At 39.1% G+C, this 19,238-nt stretch overlaps 1 protein-coding gene across 2 annotated transcripts in view; it reads right to left on the reverse strand.

Moving 5' to 3' along the window:
* Nucleotides 1–4,181: 4,181 nt before the first annotated feature.
* Nucleotides 4,182–19,238, reverse strand: part of NCK2 (NCK adaptor protein 2) — an 84,613-nt gene continuing 69,556 nt past the window's right edge. For both annotated transcript variants that reach the window (XM_031056152.1, XM_031056153.1), the window contains 2 exons: nucleotides 15,816–16,537; nucleotides 4,182–6,560 (listed from right to left, as the gene is read on the reverse strand). In XM_031056152.1, coding sequence (XP_030912012.1) covers nucleotides 6,366–6,560; nucleotides 15,816–16,537 — 917 coding nt within the window. In that variant the 3' untranslated portion in view covers nucleotides 4,182–6,365. The remainder of the gene's footprint in view (nucleotides 6,561–15,815; nucleotides 16,538–19,238) is intronic.

Raw genomic sequence — 19,238 nt, forward strand, 5'->3', positions numbered from 1 at the left:
GAGTGAGTTGAGAATGATAACTTTTGAAACATGCTCAGGCTTCTAATTTTTACAGAAAAAGTAATACTAAAGAGCATCAGAAGGCTGACAATATAGGTATGGTTACACACCGCACCAGAAATGCCAGCTAAAATGAAGATACAATTTCTCTTGAACCATTCTCAACTTCATAGCAGAATGATTACACAGAGACAAGCCAGAGAAGTGGTACATCTGATCTCTGTTAGCACAAGAAACAACCCTGAGACATATTAACACAAAACATCCAACACTGATGATGTCAGCATTCACTGCTGAATTAGTAAGGGCAAAGGACAAACATAACTAGGCTTAATGAGTTCTCTGTGTCATCCATCCATTCCTGGTGGGTTCTTCTTGTTCTTCTCTTCACACTGCACTCTGTGCTTAGCCCAAGCTAGTTACACAAGAGCCCTGAGACTATGGAAATCTCTTCTAACATAATCACAGTTGCCCTGTCTTTGGTGGAGACGGGTTGGGGCAGCACAAAGACAGGCCAATGTCAGTGCAAAACCAAGGAACATGAATTAACACCCCACTTTTCACTGGGACATATATCTGCAAGGATTTTCATTAGGAAAGCTGTCATAAACACCAGAATGTTTAATTTTCCTGGGACCTCAACATTCACATTCTCTCCTGCAGTAATTCCTGCAAATTTACTTATGTATAAACACTGTACACCTAAAAAGGGTTAAGTTTAACTTCTACAAATTAGCTATGTATATAAATGAAAATAAACATCCTAATTCTACAAAGAGAAACCATCAAGACATGGTTAATAACGCCAGAGCCTGTTCTCTCTAACTGTCTGCTGGTGCCCTTACTGCAGTTCTTTATGGCTGTATTATCACCACCATCATCTCTGGACTTAGTATTCCAAACATACTAGCTGCCCACAACTGAAGGGCTTCTTTGCATTACCAATTATAATTGCACTGAATGCACTACTGGTTCTGTGACATAAAAAGGAATTAAAAAAAAAACCTCATCAAGCTTATTTCAACTTGAGAGAGTTGAACCCAGGTGAAAAACTAAGTCAGTAACCCACAGAACCCACTAATTAATTACCATATAGATGTATGTATCCAATCTAATGGAGATCAAAATTAAAAAAAAAAAGTAGCCCATTATTCATCACCAGTTTCAATTACTGGGTGGGAGAATAATTCCACTTAACACATTCCCTGTGGCCTGGCCCACACTCAAGAGATGTTTTTTGGGAAGAAGCTTAGAAGCAAAATCTGGCTTGAAAACTGGAGCAAGGCACCTCTTTTGAAATCTTCCCTCAAAAATCAAAACACCTCACCACCAACAAAGCAGTCCCCAAAATCCCAGCTCTCCCCTTCAGAAGATAAATATTTTCTATAGTAAGACATTGAGATCAACAGCTTTATCCATCCCCTCCTTCAATAAAATGGACTAAATCAGCATTAATTTGTTAATCTTTGTATTACTTCATGCATTCATGCCATATGATGTCAAGCTAAATTTCAAACAAAATCCATTTAAGAAAATAGAAAAGAACATTTCTTACCTGTTACTTTTTCCTCAAAACTGTGGACTCCCACTGCTGAAGATAATCTGTCAAGTTAAGAGTCTTCTTTCTTCTTTCTTTTTGTTTAACCTCCCACTCTTCAACCATTTAATATTACCACATGGGAAAGAAAAATGCAAGGAAAAACTTGTCTAATGTGTCAATGGCTACATGCCACTTCTATTAGTCAGCTTCTGTATCAGCCTGGGTGGATAGTTCAAGTAACAACAGGGGAAACATCCTATTTTCTAACAAGAAAAGACACACTAAGAATATGCCAGAAAAAAAAATTACATTTTAAAATACAAAAAGAGCATAGGGTTCCAGCAGCACGCAAAAGACCAGAAAATACTACAGTTTTAAGTATAGCATATATAAATTATTTTTCACATTAAGTCAATTTAGGTCAAAAAACATTATGTGTTGATTTCTCCACCAATTTGTAACTACATCCAACGACATGGATGCCCACCTAAAAAAGAGAAAAAGACAGCAAGCTATTGCTTTTGCAAGACAATGGCACAAGAACATACATTAGGCCTTGTTTTCACATACTAAAGCTGGTGCACGTTTGGGTTGCAATTGCAGTATACTTTCTAGAAGAGTATTGCACAACTGATTTACTTGTTAACCAAAATAGTGAGTGAACGGTAGCATTTACTTGCATCCTTTCATTCATGTGGTACAGGTAATGCCCTTCAGGACTGTGCATGCTGTACTCTTGCTGGTTTGCACTTTTCCACTTCACAAAAAAGGCACTGAATTTGAATGTACTGAAAAGAAATTAATAGGAAAGTATACAGTTCCTAGAGCATTTTAAGAGATCAGTGTTACTTCAGCAATACAATTTTCACAGCTTATTATATGTTAACAAGTTTCCATTTAAAAATGAGTCATCCCATCCCACTGGAGTAAGAAAACAGAACCTGTCAGATTCAGATTGTAGGAATTGCCCAAGTTTCATTTACCACTGAAGCACAGAATTAAACGACCTTAAGACCAAGAAGAAATGAAAGCCCTTACAGTTATTTAGTAGCTTTTGCCAAGTAAATTGTCAGACCTACTTCAAAGGACCTGTAATCCATTTTCTAGTTTTTTATTTATAATTTAGGCAAAAATCTGACTCATTTTTATAGGTGAAATTGTATGGTGGCGTTTTGAAAGTACTGCAACTTTGTGCTATAACAGAAGTTATTGTTCGAAGTGTGGAAGATCTCTGTTTCCTCATAGTGAAACCATTAAACTAGACACCAAACTTTACAGTACAGAAAAGCTGCGATAAAGGTTTGGAGGAACAGCTGTAAACTTTAAGGATTTAATATACATTCATGAGACATGAAGATTGGAATGGAGAACACTAAGCAGAACCATTCAAGTGTGGGACATCAGAGTTTGTTCATGCAGTCAAAGATGTTAAATACTCAACTGTGTATCTTCATTGACTCTTTTCAACGGCAAAGAAGAAGCAAATCCTTTGCTTTTGTAACACAGTAGGTCCATGTGAGTTTACCTGGCATGTTCTCAGTGCACTTGTTTGTTAATCCTTTACTAATTTGTCCCCACCTAATATGTGATACCACAAACAGTCAAGATAACATCAAGTGGGAGCTTGTCATCAAGCTCCCAGAGCTAAAATTATAAACATGGATCTAAAGTTTCTGCCACTGTGGGGAAACTGTTATGGATTCACAAGTCATTCACATTCCTCCAAAGACACCAGCAAGGCAAGAAAACATTAACAGCTGTACAGGAATAGTACTTAGAAGTACAACTTATGCACCTGTATGAATCAGGTAGGATGGCAAAAGTCAGACTAAACACCATAAAGAAAAATCACAACTTCTACTCCATCAGAAATTATCTGAGCCTTTAATGAATATTGTAAGCAAAGAAATTCAGGTCACCATGACTCCGCTCATATTTAAAAAAACATCCCAACCCCACCACAAGCTTTGACAAAGAGGCTCTAAGTAGTCAAAAAATAAAGGTGAGATTTTGTCAAGTAATTGAAAGGTGAGTATAAAGTAGGAAAATAATAATAAAATCCACATCTATTGCCTCTTTATGAAGCATATAGTACTGAAGATTATTAATGCTTAAGCCAAGTCCAACAAATGAGATCAAAAGGGCAGGAAAAGGTGGCAAAATGCGTATGGACATATCTCAATAACGATGGGAACAACTGAAGAGCTATTAATGAGTCTGTTGAATGGAAAACAAGCTGATAAAATACAGCATGGGAAAAACCCAAGGTGAGACTTACTTGAAAAAAAGAAAAGAAATTACTCGGGCTAGTAATTTACAGGCCATAAACTAACTAACTGCTTCCAAAACAAAGTACTTTACAATTTACACCTCAAGACACAGAAGCTGTTTACAGAGGATGAGGTAAAAAAATAAGCAAAAAATTTGATAAATCCATTAAAATATAAAGCATATAGTAAAACCTTCATTCAGATGTCTAGTTGATTTAGTTCTAAGCTACTAAGACTAGAAAGGAGTTAGGAACTAAGAGAGCTTGTAAAAATGGACTCTAGAAAAAAGTGAGAAAAGATTGCAAGAGGCATATGAAGACTCCTTAAACAGGAAACATAGGGAATATTTCACAAAAAATGAACACGGGGCATGAAACAGTAATTAATCTGTTTACTGAAAAGGTAAACCATTCCCATATATAATTTCTGCAAATACTACCAAGAGACAATATGACTGAAAAGCAATTCACTCAAACCTGAAAATGCTCATACAACATATAGCTGACTTTCTTAACATTATTGCCATACCCAGTACATGCTTCAATTCACCTAAAGAAAAAACTAGGTATTAGAAGGCAAATCCCTACATTCTCTGCAGAATTCACTCATGAGGTTTAAGAAGCCCATGTGGAGTCTTTCTGTAGGTAAGGTGTAAACAACTGGTAATCCTCACCAGCTTCCTAAGGAAAACTTCTATCTTCTTAGAAGACAGTCGTGGGTAGGTGCTCTTCAGGATAATGCATGATCATTTTGGATTGCTCTGTATCACTGCTTTCTTTCATTAAGCTTTACCAAGCACAAGTGTCACTGCCCAATTCTTAGTTAATGCACATACAGAAAAATACATTTTTTAGTTCCAGTACAAGCTGTCAATTCAGAAAACCTTACAGAAATAACATTTTAAGAGTGGTGGAAAAATAGTATGTGCATAGAACTTCAGAAATTGTACCTGCCTCTTGGATCTGAGCAAGACTGCAGTTCATTGCCAAAGGTGCCAGTGCAGTCTCCTGGTGGTGGCATGATTTACCCCAAAGCAAGTCAGACAGTGCTGGTATCTGCTTAACCGGCTCTAGTTATACACAGAGGTAGATGCATTACTATTGGCTGAAACAGAATAGGTAAGAAATGTGTTTTAATAGCAAAGAGGTACCAGGAAATAGGTCCATCTTGCAGATTTCATTAAAGCTATGAATGGACTTAATTATCACAGAAACAAGAAACACAGAGCTCAATAGACAAAACTGTCCTCTGCAGTCGCAGATGATTTCTTTTTAGGCCACACAAATTCCAAGACAAACAAATTCATTATTTACTCTATTTCACCTTGCTAAAATAACACCAGGACTACCACCCAAGGATAAATCCAGTACTCCATCATGACGTAATACCTTTTTTATTACAATATCCAAAAAACTGAGTATGCAAGATTTTGAGATCTCATGATCCGTTCTTCAATCTCAGGAATGTGCCATCTAAAGACTGTATATTTAAACCATAAAGGAGTTTAAATGTAAAGAAAAGAGAAAAATGCATTTTCTTCATAAACATTCTGTGTGTCTCTTCCTACCAACCACGCCATCCTCTGTAAAACCCGAAGATTTCTTTCTGTAAAGCAAATATATATATAGTGTTGGTAGCCCGCCCCACCCTGTCCCAAGATCAGTTTTTATTAATCTTCTGTATTAGTGTCAACAATCAGCTACAGATACATATTACTTTGAGAATTAAATACATAATCGTTTAATTCAAACAAGCAGAAGGGCAAGAGGAAAAAGCATTATGTGGATGGCACATTTGGTTGTAGATTACCGAAACATTCAGCCTTTACAATTCAATTATTCTTTCTCTAGTAATCAACTTTCAAATAAAATTTCTCTTTGTTGCAATTACAGACCAAAATACACTAGTTTTCTTTTACTACAATCTTACCATAGTAGTTTAAGAAGTACTATTACAAAATGCTTTTAATTAGTGTACTCTTTATGAAGAGTCAGAGAGGCAATGTAACAGCAGAGTACAGTGTAAAGAGTGCTTCTAGGAACTAGGAGGTTTTGTATTATCCTACTCGGTAAGCGATATAGCTACAGAACTCACAGCCACAACTGTTATGTCTACTCTCTCTCACTTAAGCAGCTGCAGCTTCAGTGCATTCAAACTGTGCCCGATGTCTCTGAAGGGAGAGTTCTGCCTGCATGAGCAGTCTGAACAGATTAACACTGGTTTGAATTGAAAACGCCCCTCCTTGATCTGAGCTAACTATGTAAACGTACACAGGAGAGGGGCGTTTTGAACTCTGCTGGGAAGGTGAGTGCTCGCCACGGTCACCCAAGGGAAACTCTCAACCTGAAGAGAGGTGGTCAGAGGTTAACAAAACTGGAACACAAAGAGAGGCAAACAAAAAAAAAAAGGACAAACAGCAACTGACAGAGCAAACACTTTAGAAAGAGCCTATTCCTTAAGCCTGCTTCAGATATTGCTCTGCTCTATAAAAGTGAATTTAGGACCTAAGGCTTGTAAGTTATAAGAGGCCCAGGTGGCCAAGTCCATCTTCAACGTCACTGAAGTGCTTTCACAAGATATAGCTTTTCCCCGTGTTCACTGGTGAAGATGGGAGCCTTTTTGTAGTGTTCCACCAACTCATCCATAGTATTAAATCGCCGCTGCCCAATACAATAGACATTGTCCACGAGCTGCACCTTGAAATGTTTGTTCTTCCCCGATGCCTTTAGAGATACTGAGAAGTCACTGGGCTGTTGAGAAGAATTGAGAAAGAAAGAAAAAATTACATAGAAGAGAACAAAATGACAGCATAATTTTGCAATTTTAGGAACAAACTGTGTCATATAGTTGACAGTAATTTACATTAGCCTCAGCTTGGTGCTTTAGCTCCTTAAGAAACCCAATAGCCTATTATTCAATAAATAATTACCATTGTTATTAACGTGAGCAGTTAAGTCAGTTAAGTGAAAGTTCCCCAGATACACAGTTTGAAGCTGCCAATTACATGACTAAACTGCAAATATTATCTTAGTTACTCAATCTAGAAGCACAAGAATGTCAAAGAGAAGGGAAGAATTTTTATCATGCATGTCTTTCTCACTAGAGTGCCCAGGAGAAAACAATTACTGCAATATTGCTTGGGCGAGATGAAGAAAACCCCCCATTTCGCTTTTTTTTAAAGCCATGACCACTAGAGGGCCATTCTTGCTTTGCATTGCAAAAGACAAAAACACATGCACCTTTTATCTTCATTACCACACGTATGGGGAATAATTTCTCCCATTGAGTACATTTTCTTTGTGAAAAAATATAAAGCTATAGAAGAAAAACACCGTACAAATCTCACCATCACACCACTACCCACAAAAGACAGAATTTATGCACTAATTAAGTTACTCAGGACATAACAATTTCTAATGATACATCTCTTCATGATGGCAATCAGTTGCTTTAACAAGGCGAGTGCCGTCATCCAAACAGCCAGAATGAGACCATTCCACTTCCCTCACCACATGCCACATAGGAAGGTAGAAAGGACACAGTGTCCCTTGCTTCCAACTGAACTCTGTCTCCAGCCACCTACTGCTGCTGGCTGGCCACAGAGATGGTGTAGGAGCCTGGGCAATAAGGATTTAATGTGCTGCTATCTATGTCTCAAACACCAACGACCATTCAAGCAGGCAAGTTAGAAAAGGATGTGGCTGGAAAGGGGGGGATGTGCAGAGGTAGGGCAGCATCCTTCTGGGGCCAATTTTCCTGTTCTGGTCCATGCAGACCACACAATACAAAACAATGCAGGCATGGGAATGGGGTCAAGGAACAGGCAAGTCCAGCAGAGGGGGATCAAGACTACCAGAAGATCCTCAAAGCTCCCCCCATTTCCATAAAGATCCAGAAGAGTACTCATGCCATTTCATTAATATGAAGAGGAAGAAATCTAATCCTAGGGAGGAGAAAGCTTACCTGTAACCAGGTAGCCCCATAAAGCCTTGGTGATGTGCTGCCCAGGCCCTGGATACCCTGTTGGCTGGACTGATCCTGGATCCAGGGCTGTAGATCTCCTTTCCTCTGTCATCTGATCTCCCTTTCACTTTCTCTTTCTTCCCTCTTTTATTATCGCTCTTACTACTAGAGAGTAGGGGTAAAACATGAATTTCTATGCCAACTGTGTAGTTTGCTAATAAAACTTCATGAGCTTCTTTTGAACCCTTGTGGTTTTTGCCATTCTTTGATGAATCTTGGGTGCTCCCTTCCATGTAGGAGGGGGATATGACAGATGGGAGCATGGGTTTGCCCTGTGAGAGGTGTATGGAAGTATGTGTCACCAGCCAGCAGGAAAATGAATAAAGAGTACACACTGGAGTTTGTAACAAGCACTTCATGGAGTTAAGTAATGCCTGGCGCTACTCTGGAGGTACTGCTGCAGTGTCTCAGCCCACTGAAGGCATGGCTTCAAGCACAAACCACTGAAGGCACGTGGCAGGCTTTTGACACAACCGTACTGTGTCCCTTGGTCTCTCCCCACCATGGTGCTGCTTTGGCTGAGCCAGCACTGCAAACCTGTGCCTGCCCAGGTTAAACAAAACCCACCTGGCTCACAGCACTGCCTTGGGAACAATCCTGAGCACAGCCGTGGCACAGTAGAGGACCAACTGGAGGGGTCAAGAGCCCTCACATGTTACTGCTGACACAAGACTTCACAAAACCACACCCTGAGTCCTCTACACTTAATTTGTGAGGAGTCAAACACACACCCAGCACATACCCAAATGAGCTGGAGGACAGCTTTTTCTCAGATACGCTGTCTTTATTCCTGCAATAAAATGGGTCTCTGCCCACGCATTCCTCATGTCCTGCCTATCCCAAAAATCTCATCTCTTGCATCTCCCCCTCACCTGTCTTAGCACTAACACTTTCTCTGCCTTCCCTCTGACTCCATGGGCCCTGCCCACAGCAAACAAAGCTCCTGCCATGCCTGCTGATCTGGCTGTGGTCCAACTCAGACTGGAGGCTCGGCTTTGGACAGCAGCTCCTCTCCTTTTGTTCTGCTAAAGGCAGCAGCAACCTCCCCACACCCTTGGCCTAACCCTCTTCTACCTCAAGCCACTACATTCCAGATCAACAGGCATCACTTCTTTAAAAATTATTTTATGTAACACCCATAGGATAATTACTTGTTCCATCATTATAGATGGTCACTGGGCCTTGACCGGGTCAGCGCAGGCTCCATCAGGAAGGCTTCCTCTGGCATTGAGCAGCCACTGGCTCAAAATATATGGAACACTCTCTGTGACTGCCAAGAGGGCACTGGGAAGGGTGGGAGAACGTGATGGAAAGAAATGTGCATAAGAGTGCATCTCTGGGATTTCCAGTGCTCCACCCAAGATACATTTTGTACCCTGTCATCCATCCCTAACTCCAAGTACGAAAATCGCTATTTTAAGCCAGCTATCTCTGATCTTAAACCCCGGCCTCAGCAGCATCATAAAGAAGGCTGCACAGAACTCACACCAAGACTGGCCTATTTTCAGCACCTACTCCACTGGGTTAAAGCTAACCTGGCTGTACAAACACTTTGCTGTGGTTAAAGCCCTGAATGCAGTGTGGACAAACCCTCCAGCAGCCACAGTCACACAGGCCTGGAACCTGCTTCCAGTGGAACCTCCATAGTGCCAAGCAGCAGCCATTAAACAGTAACGAAGCACAGGCCTGCACAAAGCTCTCCAGAAGCTTTGGGACCCCAGGCTCATGGAGGAGAAGTTTAGGGGATGGGCAGTGTACTGACTGCTGTGCCCTGAACAGAGGCAGGTCTGTAGGGTCTCACCAAGGACAGACTGAGGCAGCAAGTACAGATTAGCCAGTTAGGATTCCAAAAACAATATCAAATCTTGCTGACTAAGTTCTGCTGCTTCCATGGGTGATGCCTACACCAAACAAAAACCAGTAACGAAAAGGTCCTCAATTAAAACAGAAGAACTTACAAATGGGAAGTTCATAATCTGAACTAAACTTTTTTGTTTGTTTTAGGAACAGGAAACAATTTTATGGCAAAAGTTGAAAAAGAAGTTGAAATAATCACTTTGCTCTCAAAAATCTTTTACTATTTTCTGACAAAGCAGTTGTTTTTAGCATGTCAAAATTATGAGTTTTCAAAGCTCCTTGTATCTCTTAAGAAACATTATTTCTAGGCCATAAAGGATGTGCTAATGACACGCAGAGCGATGCTGGACCTCTGACCCACTGTCCTATGACCCAGGCACTGGCCACACGTCTATCTTTGTGAGCTGATCCACACAATATATTAAATAGTCTTTCTGCCAGTTTAATTATAACCTTAGTGAATGAGCATTTCTCATTAACTATTGTCTATTCTCCATAGCCCTGGTGCCTGCTAGTTAGATTGATACATAAGTAGAAGGCATTATCATATTTTCTGCAGCTTATGTTACAAAGTTTATTTTTTCATTATCTGATTTAATTTAAAAAAATGTAAAAAGCGGAAGGGCTGATCTAACTCTTTTGAGAGTTATCATCCGGTGCAAAGAGATGGAAGAACTCAAACAGCTGTTGCAAAAATCCTGAAACCCTTTATTGGTCTCAGAGTAGTAACTTCCATAGGACTCAAGAATGAACAGCAAAAGCAATTTTACTTGTTTTTGTTTTTATTTTGGTTCCTTCTTGCCCTCATAAATGCAAATTCATTAAAAATATTATTTAAAAAATCTAAATAAACTATTGCTATGAACACTTCCATTTCAAAGTATGCTGGTTCGATGCAGTTTGAATTGCTTCCCTGCTGTCCTCCTTGGATTTGCTCCAAGTCTGTTTATTTTATTTACTGTTTAAACTATTTTGTTCTAACTGCTGGCCAATTTTTCTCTCTTCTCCCTCTTAAATTAATTGCTACATTTGGATGTTTACACACTAACTTTTCCAGGAAAAAAAGATTCACATACACCAAATAAAAGCAGATCAGAAGTAAGCTTTAATCCCCTAAGTCTATAGAACAGCTGATGATTCTGCAATAGAGTTACGGAGCGTAGCTTTGCGGCAGGGAAGCTATGAATATTTCTGCACCATCATAACTGGAAAGACCTACACCTGAAAAACCTAACTTGAAGTTAAATCAATTCCTAAATCAGACAATTAAATATTAGGTTAAATGCACCTACAGTCCTTGTGTAGTAGTACTTTGAATTGTTTTCAATTCCTTTAATACCTGCTTGTACCTAGAGATGACCATGAGCTAGCTGGTGCCTACGGCATGTGGAAAACAAATGGTAGGAAGTTGTTTCTTTATTTCTTTGGTGAGGAATTGAATGATCTTTAAAAAAAACCCACAACCAATTGAAAACTACCATGAAAACAAGTGATAAAGCAATATAAGGAAAAATAAGTGAAACACGAAAAACAGAGTTCCCTCTTCACATCCTCAATTTGAGAATGAAATGACAATTTTATCGTTTATAAATTGCAAGGTTGTGAAAAACAGTTCCCTCTGAAAATCTTTTACTGATCCTGTAACTTATTTCAAATTTTCCCTTTCATTCCAATTCTGTTTGCCAATGTCCTTTCTTCAAAAAGATATTCTCACACACTCATTCTCATTCTTCAAACTACTCCAGGCCCTTTGAGCTCCCATCAGTGAGCCTGTCCTGGGACTCCCCAACTCCTTCCATTTCCATACCCAAGTTTTTCCTCACTTCTCCTCTTACTCTACCACCCAGCCAAAAAACTCAAAGTCATGGCTCAAAGATCTGAGGTCAGGCTGGAAAGAGCCATCTGGGAGAGTTAATTCCTTTTTCTACCCCTTCTGTTTCATTTGGATATAAGCAAATACCATTCTCCTCCCTATGTAATGTTCATGTTCCAAAATCAATATTACACATGAATTGGTTTCATTGATCTTCAGCTACAGCTCTAATAAGATTTCTGTTCTTCCATTTAAAATAAGCCACTAGGATATTTCCTTACGCCTGTTTTCAAAGAAAAACTTTCTCCTCATGTCTGCTGTACTTATCAATCACTGCATGTCACAGAACATGACCAGTGTTCACCTTTTAAACAGTTGCCACATTTCTTTGCTCCTATCCAACAGTTGCAGGATTAAAACCCCAGGAAAACATGGGACACTGAATGCTACAGAATTAGCACCTCAAAAAACATACAAACTCTGAACCTCTGCCTCCTCCTTCTATTGTCATTTTTGCTAGACAAAGAACAGAGAAGCTAAATATGATCTCAAAAACTGACAAATCCAGTCACACCTACAATCCTCAGTATCATTTTAACATGCCTAAAATCATCAGAATCATCTTAAAACAATACTCTGCAACTTTGTTTAGGATGGGTTACTGTAACTTGAATGCTGTGACACTACCAGCAGAAGGTAACCAATACTCCCTAATGAATAACTCCAAAAACTTGCATAGCTCACTCACTAACACACTGAGAAAAATAACACCTTCTCCGCTTCATGAGAAGACCTCATAGGACTACAAAGTACTGGTGTTTGCCTGATCACCAGTTTCACAGCCACCTGCAGAGGACTGCAAGGGGGCCACAAGTTCTGACAGAAGCTTCCTTTGAAGTTTAAAGGTGTCTGCAGCAAAGGCTCTGCTCAGAAGCTCGAGGTGACACACTACTGCTTCCTGTTAGCTGCAGTACTAGTTAGCACACTTGTTTCCTGGTATGAACCTGAACAAAACAACCCTCTCCCATTCAAATTTGCTTCTGTACTCAGTGAAATCTGAGGTCTTCAAAACATTACAATCACCCACCCAACCAAAACCTGTTTGTCTTGGGTTAGGAGCTACACAAAGAGACCAAAAATCTGACTGCTGAAGAGCCTGCAATCCAAAAAGTGGCTCCACAGAGACCGCAGAGGTTAAATCAGCTTTTTTCCCCCATTGTTTTGTTACTTAAGTGAGACAAACTGCAGGTTTCATTAACCTAGCAGCCTGCAACAGAAAGAACAATAGTTAGCAGTGCTTCTAACTAGGCATGTGCCCAGTTCTTTTAGATCTCCAAAACTAAGGTGACATTACCTAGGTATAACACAGTTGGCAAAAATATTATCGGTAGGGAACTGTGCCTGTTACATAAACTATGGGCTTAAATGGTTCAAACAAGTTTATGGTTCTAATAATAGTATTTCGTAATTAATGAAGATAATCAGCCTCCTAGCTACCTTACAGAGTTCATCTCGGGTTATTCTCCTCTATGGTAGCATCCTCTAGATCTAAGTGTTACTGAGGAAAATATTTTCGGCTAAAGAAATCTAGCTGTGAGATAAACATCTGGCAAGTTAAATCTAGAGAAATATTGTAAAATCTTGCAACTACTAATACTTGAAATGCAAAAACATGACAGTCTCATCAAGTGAATACCAAATAATACAAACCTTCATCTATCCAAGGACAGCTTTTCATAGCTCAGTAACAAGAGAGAAATTGAAATCTAAGGAAAACTTTTATGCAGACCAATTTTTGTAACTATGGTGATGGAAGGCTACAGAAAACTCTAAAACAGGTCAAAAATCAGGCACAGGATTAGGAGCATGACTCACAGTTTTATCTATGGACCTTTCTAGAAAGGAATAACCCCTGCATTCCTAGCATTAAAGGTGAGTTAGCAACACAGCGTAGTGGGAAGCGCTGGTCTGGTGGTCAGATGAGCAAATCAGGGAGCTGACAGCTTGGCTCTGCTCAGTCTGTTCCCTCTAATCAAGACCATCTGCTCAGATTGTGAAAACACTCCTGGTGACTTTTAGCCACAGCATGAATAACCTCTGTAGTCACATGTGTGAAATACAGCAACTGTCAGAAATTCATGAGTCATTGCTAAACTCTTTCTTTATTCCATACATAATAAGTTCAAAATAGATTTTTACGATCCTTTTCTCAATGCTAGCAAGTATGCCCATTCACTTATTGTATCACTTGTGGCACTCCAGGGAAAAAACTAGCGTATCCCAGTGTTTTATAATTCACGTACATAAACACACTATATGATGGAATGATACATAAAGATTAGGGCAGATGAAAGTTTGAGATGCAGTAAATTATTTCTTTAAACCTAATAAAAACTAAAACCCACATGCAGTACTAATGCACAGAGGCATTTATGTGCACAACTGCAGTTTTCTCACTGCTAAAAAAAGGCTCAAATACAGGATTTGCAAGACCAGATAAAGAGTACAAAAAGAAGGAAAAACGCTAAGTTCCTCTATTCAGTGCTTTTTTTCCCTGCAGGTGTGCGAAAAACTTGCTGCGATATGAACTGAATAAATTTTCTGTTATCCCACTAAGTGTTAGATGCTAGAAATAGTGTTTGAAGAGCACATTCTCAATGAATCTTTTTGTACTCCAAAGCAATGATTTCCAGCCATAATGCAGGCAAAAAGTTTGAAACTGCTTTGAATGCAAGGATTTAGTGTTATGATGTCACATTAAATAAAAAGGTTACTGTGTTCTTTCAAGGAAGTTCGTTTACTCCAGGGATAGAGGCAGACTCTTAAGAGCTAAAAAACCAAGCTGTAGCATAGTGGTCACTGTGGCATATCATGTCCTGAGAAATAGGTAAGAATTTTTGTATTTTAAGTAATGTATTAATTTTCAAACTCTCCTTCTGGCACTTTCACAAGAGATGAAAGGAAATTGATAGGTACAGTCTCAGGATAAATCACAATGCAGCCTCTAGATCTGAAAGTGAGCTTCTACCTGCTGGACTGAAGAATCCACCACATCCAGTGTGCCTCTATCTGATAGGATGTTGATAGAAAAAGAATGTTGGGGAAAAAAAGGAATTAATTTAATGGTTACCATAATCCTCCAGTGGCTTTCTACATTTTACAAGACTTTGTGTCTCACATCAGTCTATTCTTCTGTTGACTAAACAAATTTGATTCTTCTCAGCCTCTGTAAATCAGTCATGATTTCTAAATTCCTATTTTTCTTCCTATCTTCCTCTAGTTTATTTTAATTTAATCTCTAACTTTTTTCCTGTTCTCCTGTGGTTTATTTGCATTTGCCTTTGTTTAGTGATTATAATTAAGCAGAAATAGGAATTCAATGACACAGAGCTTCAAAGAAAGGGTAGTTCGATAGCTATCACGTTTTTTGCAGAGCACGTTCATCAAGGAGAGGTGCCTGAAATTTAATCAGACAATACTGTCTTCAGATAAAAATATCTGGGACTGTTACAAAGTTGTACTTGGTCAATTTTCTCAATGTTATGTATGACGTAAGATTAAAATCTGTCACCTTTTCAAAATCATAGTCAAAGGATAATTAAATTTTAGTGCTTTAACTGCAAATTCTCTGGCCTCAGCACACATGAAAGTCCTTTCAGCTGAATTTTAAATCTGAACTTCCAGAATGACATGAACCATAACCAGCATTACACAGATCCCTCTGATGCCATCAAGGCTCAATTTACAAGGCATATGAGCTGCTGACTTGGCCCTCTCTGTTGTATATAACAACCTTAACAACTAGATATAATAATAACTTTACCTTATTACAAACTAAATTATCTAAGTAGATCAAAAACACATTAAAATGGAATTTTAACTAATAAAGAAACTATGTAATTATTAAATGAAAAGCAGAACACAAATGACCAATGCAAAGATTCTGTCTGAAAACAGATCAAATCAATGACCAAATTTTTAATCACCTAGAATTATTTTTTCATGCAGTGCTTTAAATTTGAGGATTGCATGAGAAACACATGAAAAGCCAAATGGAAGCCTGAAATATTTTACTTGATTGTCCACAAATTTAAAAAACCCTTGGATAATACAGTCCACAGCTGTTAAATTTCAGTGTAAATGTCACTGCATTTCACTGACAGACCAATTCTCACAAGGAGGGAGGGTATTGGTTGGTAATGCTGAAGCCCTGCTGGCTTCTTTAAGGGTGAAAAGACAGGGAGTCTGTTAAGTGCTGTGCTTGCTAACCCATGCACGGGGGTTACAAACCTGCGGGCTGAGCACCACTTACCGAAGATTCACTGTCTCTAACAAGGAAATCTCCTTCCACTCCCCTTTCGTTCAGGGCACATTCTGCTTGGTGCCGGGTAACGTTCCCGTAATACCACTCTCTTCCAGCAAATCGTCCGGTAGAAGATGGTCCCGTGTAGCTTATCTGAGGTGGATGGGAAGTGTTCATGGAAGGACCATCACTAATGATTACTACATAGTTTTTAGGAACAAGACCGATTTGACCTCTGGAATTTTTACATTTCCACCATTCTGGGTCATTTTCTGGCTTTTCAATGACTTCCATCGTTTCCCCTTTTTCAAAATTGAGCTCTTCATCCGTGACCGAGCTGAATGGGTACAGTGTCTGAACGATGTGGAGTACTTTGGTGCCCTGGCCGTTACTCATGGAAGCGCCTTTCCTAAGGCTGAGGAAGCTGGGTGAATCTGCAGTTGCCTCCTCAACCTCCTCTACCACATAGTTCGAAGGGAACCAGCCGATCTGTCCATTGTAGCTCCCTCTCCACCAGCCATCGCTGCACTTCTCCATGACAATCACTCGGGACCCTTTAACGAGGGATAGCTCATCCTCCCTCTCGGCAACGTAGGCAAATTTCACGTAGGCGGGAATGTTAAGATCATAAATCCGGTCGGCGCTGCTGCCGTTGGAAGGGTACTCTGCGTCTGTGCTGGGAGTGGGGGAGGCGTCTCTCGCGCTCGTCTTTCTCTTGGTTTTTCCCAAGCCTGTTAAAGACAGAAATGTAAAGTGGTCACTTGGAACGCTTGTCCCCAGACTGCAAAAGCTGGATGTGGTGACATGCTGTACCCTCACTTCAATAACACTACTAAATGGAGATCTCTTCTGTAACACTAACATAGTCAGGAAATAGCAACACCTTTAAGAGATTCTTGTTAACATCCAGCTGATGCACCATTAGGTAAAGAGCAATTTGTGTTATAATGATTTCTGTTCTCTTCTCGGAAGGAGCAGAGTTTAAGCACACTTAAACACGGTAATTTCTTCACTGGGAGAACAGCTAATCACTGAAACTGATTCTCAGCTTGCTTTTCTCTATCTTTAAATTCCAGCCAAATGCCCATGTCTTTTAATTTTGGAGATGACTTGAATTTGGCTCAAACAAAAAGTGACAGAAAACCTACAAAAATTAACGAGCACAGACATAAAAGCTGAAGTTTCTCTGCAGACTGTATTGCTCTCTTTGCTCTAGCAGCACTCAGGCAGGCACTGCTGCAATTCCTTCCAACTGCAACCCCCCTTCCAAAACCCACACCTCTTTCACCTACATTTCATCACACACTAACAGCAGAAATCTGCTGGTGAGGAAGACCATTTGCATGTATTTCCCTATAATCTGTAAATTCTCGTATCCCGTCATGGCTTTAATTATAGTGTTAAATACAATGTACAGAAGAAACAAAAATAACATTGAACACAACATTTTTTTTTAAATTAGAGAAACCATACTAATGTCTGTTTAAATATAGGAAAACTGCACAACACATTTGGTACACTTGGTGTATTTTCCAACTTTTGCAGCAACCCCTCCTTAAGCTTATATATAAACTTGATATATAAAAAAATATAATAAAATAATAAATAAAGTGAACAAGTAGCCCTGTCTTGTGAAATTCACTGTTAAAATTTCTGAGAAACAAAAGATTATGTCGCAGTATAGCACAACCAAGCAAAATGTCATGCAAGGGACAGAAAGCAAAACCTTCACAGAAATAGGAGCATTTGTACTTTTCTCCATACTCATAGAGCCTGGGGGGCAGGTGAGAGATTTAGCTGAGACACAAGAGCACACATGCCGATTATAGAATACTTAATGGAAGGAAAATAAATAAAGGTACTGTGTTTCTTCAAATAATCTGAAATAAGGACATGCATGCTATTTAGTTTTTAACTACTCAGGCCTATTCAATCCAGCCACTCCACTGCCAAAAAATTGTGTTTTAATATATTTAGATATATATATGTACTTGCATATACAGTGGGCATCTTCAGCAAATCTGTTTGTTCACCACAAAACTTCATGCTTATTTTGCAGTTATCTACAGCACAGACTAACAGTGCACACATAACCATGAAGGGATCACTGTCTAGAAGGGTTAAAAATACATTAATTAATATGTGGTCTTATGGTCTCAGAAGATGGCAGAAAATTCTGATGATGCTGAAGTGTTTCCTGACCTTCCCCAGCAGGGCCTTGTTTCCGGCTGTAGCCTGCTACATCCTATTGTCTTTCTAACTGCATCACTCCAGCCAAGAGCCAGCGGCTGCACTTTCAGGCAAAATGAGGGAGACAGCTTATTGTACTAGGGGAGACAATCACAGGAAAAGAGTGTACAAGCAAGTACTAATCAGAAGCTGGTCGGGCTCTGATCTCTGCCAAGACTGGAAATTTTCATCAGTTTAGAGATAATTTTTAACCAAAAAGACAAGGATGTTTCAGAACTAATGAGCATTAAATTACAGTGATATAAACAAACACAACTTAATGGTCGTTCTGTTAAGAAAAGGGGGAAATTACTTTTATAAATTCATAGAAAACAAGCAACTTTATTTCAGTAGATTCACTCTACATAAAGCCCTCCACTGAGACTAAACCTTCCAGATTAAAAACCTAGGCTTTTACCAGCTCACTAATGAAGATATGCAGTCCACTTCTTGGAATTACAGCAAAAGAACTATGGAAAAAAGCAGTAGATGGTGAGGCAGCTGGCCTACCTAGTTGAAACGCAGAGCACAGAGATAACTCTGAGAAATGGGGATGTAGAGTGGCAGGAAAATGACAAACTTAAGTATCTAGAGAAAAAACTGTTTACAAACAGGTAAAAATTCAAAATTTCTCAAAAACCCTTCTGAAATCTGATAAAGGTATCTAAACATTTAGGAAAAAGTTATCATTCAAGCACTGTCTTCCATTTGGAGTTGCATAAGTTCCCTCTTTTTTCACAGACCTTCCAAAAGTGCATCTGACATTTCAAATATTGCTTCCTATCATGACCATTAAACATAAATCTTTACAAATTTGGGAAAATAATAAAAAAAAAGAAACATAGTAAATTTTCTAATTTTTATCAATAAAGACAACTGGAGTTCTTCGGTTTAAGCTTAACATTTCATGTGAAAAAACTTTTTAAGGCTGACAGCATGGGAATGATTAACATTTTGCAATAGCAGCAATGCGCACCAAAGGCTTTACAGTTCCTTTGACCAAAAGAACAAACTATGCAGAGACTCATCTGCAGTCAGGCACAGCAAAGGGCATGCACATTATCTAGGAATAATTTTTAATGTGAGGTTGCAACATTCATAACTGTGTCCATGACTGAAGAGGAAACTTGTTGTTCCATGAACAGAACATGGAAATCTGCTCCTGTTTTTCACTTTATACCTCCTGCTGATCTATTCCTCCTC

The sequence above is a fragment of the Geospiza fortis genome, unplaced genomic scaffold (genome assembly GCF_000277835.1).
Source record: "Geospiza fortis unplaced genomic scaffold, GeoFor_1.0 scaffold192, whole genome shotgun sequence".
NCBI classification, from domain to species: Eukaryota; Metazoa; Chordata; class Aves; order Passeriformes; family Thraupidae; genus Geospiza; species Geospiza fortis.